Here is an 8119-nt window from a genome sequence, read left to right on the forward strand (position 1 = left end):
CTGGGGTGCCTGGCCAGACTGGGTGAGGGGATGAGGGCCATTTTCAGGCTGGCCACACCCCCTTCAGGGTGGTGGGTCCCGCTGGGGTGCCTGGCCAGCCTGGGTGAGGGGCTGAGGGCTGTTTGCAGGCTGGCCACAGCCCCCAGCCACCCAAGCTCCCAGTGGAGGCTGGCTGGAAGCAGGTATCTGGGATTTATTTATCTTCTATAATTGAAACTTTGTTCCCTTGAGTGGAGCCCACAGCTGGCCAGGGCAGGTGGGAAGCTTGGCTTCCTCCATTGCCCGGGCAACCAAGCCTCCTGCTTGCTCCAGCTCTGTGGCTGCTGGCAACCATCTTGGTTGGGTTAATTTGCATATAGTCACTCTGATTGGCTGGTGGGCGTGGCTTGGGTGTGGCGGAGGTTCGGTCAATTTGCATGTTTCTCTTTTATTAGATTAGATAGGATGGAAAACGTGCCCTATGTTTTCTTTGACATTGTTTAATATATCTCATGTATTGTTATCAAAATTAGTGATTATAAATATTAGTTATAGTTATGTTAAACTGATTTCTCCTAGAACTCGTTTCTTCTTTTTTTTAATTGACAAAATATTCATATATTAATGTTTCACTTGCTGTAAACCAAACATTCTTCTATGGTTCTCAGAGTACAGTAGTGAACAAACATGTTTTCATGGATTTACATTTTGGTGGGCAGAGACAGATAACAAATAGCATTCTTACTTATAAGGCGTCATTTGGACAGAGAACCAGAAGAGGTGAGGGAGAAAACCATGTCTGGAAGAGGAGTACTCTAGGTAGAGGTAATAGTGAGAAAAAAGGTCCCAAGATGAGATCATGACTGTGTGTTTTAGGAATAGCAGTTATAGTGAGAGTACTCCGAAAACAAGCTCAGGGAAGTTTCTGGGGACCAGATCAGTATGGTTTTACAGTCAGTTTAGGATTCTTGCTTTACTCTGAATGAGTTGTAAAGTTCATAGTTCTGGATTGGGGGGGGAAGTGACATGATCTGACCTACTAGTATGTTTTATTTGGATCTCTAGAGACTGTACATTGAGAATAGACTATAGGGCAGCGGTTCTCAACCTGTGGGTCACGACCCCTTTGGGGGTCAAATGACCCTTTCACAGGGGTCGCCTAAGACCATCGGAAAACACATATATAATTACATATTGTTTTTGTGATTAATCATTATGCTTTAATTATGTTCAATTTGTAACAATGAAAATACATCCTGCATATCAGATATTTACATTACGATTCATAACAGTAGCAAAATTACAGTTATGAAGTAGCAACGAAAATAATTTTATGGTTTGGGGTCACCACAACATGAGGAACTGTATTAAAGGGTCGCGACATTAGGAAGGTTGAGAACCACTGCTATAGGGAGTCAGGAAACCTGGTAGAAGGTATTGCAGTAGTCCAAGTGAGAAGTGATGATGGCTTGCGCCAGAATGGCTATAGTGGAAGTAGTGAAAACTGGAGGTTGGATACATTTTGGAGGAAGGGTGAACAGGATTTGCTGAGGCATGATGTATGGTGTGGAACTACATAACTGGCAGAATGGAGTTGCTGTGTATTCAGGTGAGAAAGACTGCAGGAAGAGGGGGAGGAGTGGAAAGGAAAAGGTAGAGAATTCAGAGTTCGGTTCTGGATCTCCAAATTGGCTTGTTGAGTAGGCAGTTGAACTTATGACCTGAATTCAGGGGAGAGGTTGGGGCTAGAGATAGAATTATATTAAATTATGTTGACTTTTTATGTCAATTTATAGAAAATTATAATTTTGATTATTCTTTTATTTATACTACTTTGGTTTAAATAGAAAAGATATATCTGAAAATAAGTTCTGTGGTTTGTGAACTATAATGTAATACTTAGCTTATTACTCTCAGTAATAAAGTACGATAATCACAGCAATTATGGCAGATAGCTATCATTCTGAATCAAATAGTTGAATGTTTGAAATAACTCTGACATTTTAGAATTAATCTTCATTCTGAACCTATCCAAATGTTGCCTTAGAATTGGAACATATTCAGACTTAAAATTAGGAATGACCAAAACTAGGTACCAGTGATACTTTTTTAAATTTTATTTTTATTTTTCAACTAGAGGCCCGGTGCACAAAATTTGTGCATGGGTAGGGCCCCTAGGCCTGGCTGGCGATCACGCCGATTGGGGTCGATCGGGGCTTTCTGGCTGCCGGCTGGGGCCCTATTCCCCAGCTGCTGGCTTGGCCCTTCCTTCCCTGGCTGCCGGCTGCTGGCTGGGGCCTTCATTCCACACTGCCCCCTGGTGGTCAGCACATGTCATACCGAGCGATCGAACTCCTGGTCTCCTGGTCAAATTCCCAAGGGGACACTTTGCATATTAGCCTTTTATATATATACTAGAGGCCCAGCGTGCGAAATCGCGCGGCCCCACCTACCTGCGAGCACCCCACCCACCTGCCCGCTGCCCCCTTTGACACCCTAACCTCTCCATCCAGAGCTTGAGCGTGCCTTCTCTGACCACTTCAAGCCCCACCCTCGATCCTGTGAGTCACCTCGGGCTGGTCCGGCCTCCTCTGGGCGCATCCCCGCTTCCGCCCCATCTCTGGAGCAATGCGGCAGCTCCACCCCACCACGCACACAGCCTCCTGCTGAATCGTCATTACGGCGTGCGGGCGTCACGATCATTAGCATATTAGCTCTTTATTATATAGGATAGATTATAGTTGACATTCAATATTATATTAGTTTCACATGTACAGTATAGTGGTTTGATATTTATATAACTTATGAAGTGATCTCTGCAATCAGTCTAGTACCCACCTTATACTATACATCTTAATATACTAGGGGCCCAGTGCATGAATTTGTGCACCTTGAAAGGAACTGTGGGCCACGAGGCTGCAGTGGACATAGGGGCAGGTCTCAACCCGTCCTCTGCGCCCCTGTCCAGCCCCTCCTGCCGCAGCCCCGCTCCTGCTGCTGCCGCTGCTCCCACACACTGACGGCACTGGCCCTGCTCACACCCGCTGACAGCACGAAGCAATTGGGGCCAGTGCCAGCGGTGGGTGCAAGTGGACCAGCGCCATCAGCGGGTGCGAGCAGAGGCTGCTGCCCCAATTGCCTCTCAGCAGCATGGGGAGGTGGAGGAGCCCTCAGGGGCAATCGGGGCCGGCAGCCACCGCTTGCACCTGCTGACGGTGCTGAGTGATCGGGGCCGGTGCTGGGCACTGGCAGTGGGTGTGAGCAGGGCCAGAGCCAGCAGCAGGTGCAAGTGCCAGGCAGAACCATGGCACACGGGAGCAAAGAATTTTCAGTAACCTAGAGGCTCTCCCCGATGACAGCGACTGGCGTCCTGCCTTGGTCTGGCGCCCCCACTCACCTCCACTATCTCGCTGTGGCCAACGCCCGCCATGTTCTGCACTCTGCCACCTGCTGCCGATGCCCGCCATGTTCCACGCCCCCTGGTCAGAGCACGTCATAGTGACCAGTTGTTTGGTTGTTCCGCCATTCAGTCTATTTGCATATTAGGGTTTTATATATATAGATTATTAACTATATTCTCTTATGTTGTACTTTATGTGCCTGTTACTATTGTGTAACTGCCAATTTGTACTTCTCATTTCCTTCACCATTTTCACCCAGTCCCCCAACCTCCTCCCATCTAGCAACCAACAATGACACTTTCTTACTGCATGCTGAAGAATTAAAATTTTATATATTTTATTATCAAATAAAACCCAAATAATGTTATTGCTTAATTATAATTTACTTTTATCACACTACACATTTACATATTGCTGAATGACATGGGGTAATAGAAAATAGGGAAACAAGCAAGGCCTTTTTTTCTTAAGCTACAGAAATCTTGATTCCAAATCCAGTTTCACCATTAATTATATCACCTCTGTGAGACTTGCTTTTTTCATTTGTACAATGGGAATGATAATAGTATGGTTTAAGGAGTTGTCAGATTAAATATAATTTTTTATCTTCTTTTAAAATATAGTTTTATATATAAGGCACATAAAACAGCACCAGCCACTGAGTAAATTTTCAGTCAATATTCACTCCTGTTTTCTCTTTAAATATTTGAAGGCTGTCATGGGGCACCATAGTTACATTTGTAGATTGATTTATGTTATACTGGATGAGAATCAATATAGAATTAAGGCCAGCTATTCAAACTTCCACGAGTGGAGAGAGATATTTAGCTCAGTATGTGGATGAACACTCTCAGAGTTTTCTAGAATTTTAATAAGCTGTCAAAGGAGTTAATGAATTTCTATTACAGCAGTTATCCTATATAATAAAAGCCTAATGTGCTAAGTGTCCGATCGTTCGACCAGTCGCCATGACACACACTGACCACCAGGGAGCAGATGCTCTGGTAAGTTAGCAGATGCTTGCTGCTGGGGTCCGGCCGATCGGGACTGGGCGAGATGGGCCGGACACACCCTGGGAGCCCTCCCGTTGTCCCTCCCCAGCCATCCTGCCCCGATTGGTACTGGGCAACATGGCCCCGGTCGGCTCCAATCGGGACTGAGTGTGATAGGCCGGACATGCCCTGGAGCCCTCCCGTGGCCCCTCCCCGGTCCCGACCATGCACTGGTGGGGTCCCTCGGCCTGGCCTGTGCCCTCTTGCAATCTGGGACCCCTCAGGGGATAAGCTGGTTTCGGCCCGATCCCCGCAAAGCAGGCCGAGGGACTCCACCAGTGCACGAATCCATGTACCGGGCCTCTAGTTCTGTATAACTGAAAAAATAACATTTCTAAAATGTTGTAAAGAAGATTAAGCACCAAATAGGTCTTATTCTATCAATACATGATTTTCAAATTTAATGTTCCTTTTCCCAACATGGATATGATGGGATTTTATACTATTTAAGTTACTTTGTTTCACAATTGTCATATTTAACTTTAAATAGAAGAAGCAAGGTCCTCCTAGCTATTTGATGCTGGACTTACACAGTGAAATAGAGTTGATTTTCTGGTTAATTTAATCAGTTAAAATAGCCATCTTTTTAATTCCTTAAAAAATAATTGAAATTTTATTTTCTTATTCCGAGCTATTAACAAAACTGTTTGAGTCACTACGGGTGCTATAGATAAAATTTAAACTATTTTTCAGGCCTTTCCTATTCATAGTCCAAAATATATAATGTTAAAAGTACTTTCAAAGTCACCTTAAAATGATATCAAATCTTAAGGTGATGAAATGTTTATATGTGTACTTTTAGTTTTATAGTGCCCATTTTTTTTTAAGAGCCAGGTTTTATGTTTAAGGTGAAACATGATATCACCTATGACATGAGCAAATAAGAAAGATTCAAGAACTATACTTCATTAAGTTTTAGAAATTATTAACTGCAGAACCAGGTGAAGGGGAAGTGAGAAAATCTGCAACCATTTCATTCAGGCCTTTTTACTAAGAAAAAAGAATATTCTGCTTGACATATTTTCTGGTTGTCATTAAGTACAACTGTTTAATGTATGAGACTATCTCAGGCCCACCTTCTACATCAGGGTATGTGTTCATAATAGTATGATGATTTTATGTATTAATTTCCTCAGAAAATGCATGGTAGTAGCATTTGTGGTAGTTGTGATGGAATAGCCATCCTGAGAAATTAGGTACGTGGTAGTTTGACAGTTGACCCTCTCTGTATTTACTGGTTTAAAGCTAACCTACATGACCTTGCTGAGCTCCAAACCATTACACAATGTCAGATGAAGATTGGTTGGTATTATTAAGCAATTATGTGATTTGTCTCTTGGTTTTTGCTCTTTTATGCCTTGCATATATATTAACTAGATGCCCGGTGCACGAAATTCCTGCAATGGGGCAGGGGGGCGGTCCCTCAGCTCAGCCTGCACCCTCTCACAGTCTGGGAGCCCTCCTGCAGTCCGGGATCCCTTGCTCCTTACGGCCCACCTGCTTGCTGCTCCTTACTGCTTGGCTCACTGCTCCTTAGCGCTGCCGCGGAGGCAGGAGAAGCTCCTTCCAGTGCCACTGAACTTGCCAGCCATGAGCCCGTGAACCTAGCTTCTGGCTGAGCAGTGCTCCCCCTGTGGGAGCGCACTGACCACTAGGGGGCAGCTCCTGCGTTGAGCATCTGCCCCCTGGTGGTCAGTGTGAGTCATAGCGACCGGTTGACCAGTCGTTTGGTTGCTTAGGCTTTTATATATATAAATTCATGTCTACTCATATGGTCTACAATTGATAGATAAACAGAAAATAAAATTAGAGTCTTAGGTTTTTGGAAGCATTATATTTCAAAGTAAAACTTTCAGATGAAAATAATTTGCTACTTTTTGTTACTTTGACTTTTGTGTTTATGCAAATGTTATTTGTAATATGAAAGTGAGAAAATATTTTCCTCTTCTGTTTTATCCCAGTGGGCTTAATAAATGGTGGGATTGAGTGAGGGCCACTATTTGTTTAATCTGTAATCAATTTTTGCTTAAAGAAATATCTATTTCATGAGAATATATTTCATGAAATAATCTTTTAGAAGATATACAATGATTGCCTTTTTTTTAGTACTTAGGACCTTTGAATGAAGATTTCTGTGCAGAAGATTTCTCCTTATTGGAAAAGATAACATTTACTAATTTATCAGAGAAAATTAAAGGCATTGTTGAAAATATGGCAATCAACTCAAAGAAGTAAGTATTTAAAATTATAAGAGCAATTCATTTTCAGGTTTGGTATTTTCCATCTTATAGAGAATATAAAGAAATAATAAAAGACATCCATTTACTCACTATCACCAAACCATAGATGTTAATATTTTGTTTTCTTTGCCATGGTCTTACTGTTTCTCTGTTTCCCTCAATCTCCTCCTTTCCCAAGAGGTAACCACTTTCCTAAAGGTTGTGTACCTGACTCCCGTATTTGTTTTCTTTTACTTTTGCTTTATATGTAAATATGCACTATAAGTTTTGATTGTGTTGGATGCTTTGACTTCTTTAGAGAAATGCTATTATATCGAAGACTCCTTTTGCTATCTACTTCCATAGAAGCTTTATCCACATTCATTGATACAGAGCTTGCTTATTCATTTTAACTCCTTTTTAGTATTTTATTTTATGAATATACTAGTGGCCCGGTGCACGGATTCGTGCACATTGAAAGGAAATTAATTAGAAGAAATATTTTAATATTGCTATTCACCCTTTCTCTATAATAGCATTGTCAGAAGTACGTTTTGCCAATAGTTGGTCTTCAGACATATTCTGTCGACCACGCTGCTTTCTTTCAGCTTCAGAATGTCACCAAAAACAGCCAAGTTCACGATCGACAGTGACAGACCGAAACACACGTGTGCAGTTGGCACCAGCAAGAGGTTTATATGTATCGCCCATGCACGAGTCAACGTTTATTTTTAAATTGTCAGTGCGCATCATATATACTGGCCGGTTGGATGGTCAGACAGATGTACGGTCACTTAGCCATTTATATATATAGATTGAAGCTTATTTATACAATCCATTACTGAGGTACAGTGAACTTGGCTTTAGCTTTTTACTATTACAGAAGTGCTATAATGAACCTACTTTAATGTCTCCTTGTGCAATGTGTGAGTTTAGAGTTTAGAGGTGTGTGTTTGTTGGGTTGTAGGGTATGCTTATCTTCAGCTTTAGCAGATACTGTTAAATTTCGTCTTTTAAAGTAGTTGGAACAATCAATACTCCCACCACAAATGTATGAGTTCCTGTTTCCCCAAGTCCTCACCTATACTTGGTGTTATCTGACTTGTAAATTATTCCCATCTAATGGATGTTAAATTGTATCTTATTTTAATTTGCATTTCTTTGAGCTCTAGCATAGTTGAGTATCTTCTCATATGACTATCTTCATTCATGCTTGTTCTCTTGTAAAATACCTGTTCATATATATTACTTAGTTATCTGTTGGGTTATTTTCTCCTGTTAGTGATTTGTAAACATATTGTTTATGATATTGTATATTAATCTGTTAATTATGTGTTCTGCAAGTACAATATTTCATTTTGTGGCTTGACTATTTACTTTTTTATTTTAAAACTAGAGGCCCAGTGCACACTGGTAGGGTCCCTAGCAGCTGCCAGCTACCGGCCGGGGCCTCCCTCCCTCCTTCCCA

The 8119-nt window shown here is 42.0% G+C and overlaps 1 protein-coding gene across 1 annotated transcript in view; it reads left to right on the plus strand.

Moving 5' to 3' along the window:
- UGGT2 (UDP-glucose glycoprotein glucosyltransferase 2) overlaps positions 1 to 8119 on the plus strand; it is a 172626-nt gene that overhangs the window by 102630 nt on the left and 61877 nt on the right. The window contains exon 24 of the mRNA XM_005882398.2: positions 6539 to 6663. Within this exon, the coding sequence (XP_005882460.1) occupies positions 6539 to 6663 (125 nt within the window). The remainder of the gene's footprint in view (positions 1 to 6538; positions 6664 to 8119) is intronic.

Source organism: Myotis brandtii, unplaced genomic scaffold, assembly GCF_000412655.1.
Source record: "Myotis brandtii unplaced genomic scaffold, ASM41265v1 scaffold71, whole genome shotgun sequence".
In the NCBI taxonomy this organism is placed as follows: domain Eukaryota; kingdom Metazoa; phylum Chordata; class Mammalia; order Chiroptera; family Vespertilionidae; genus Myotis; species Myotis brandtii.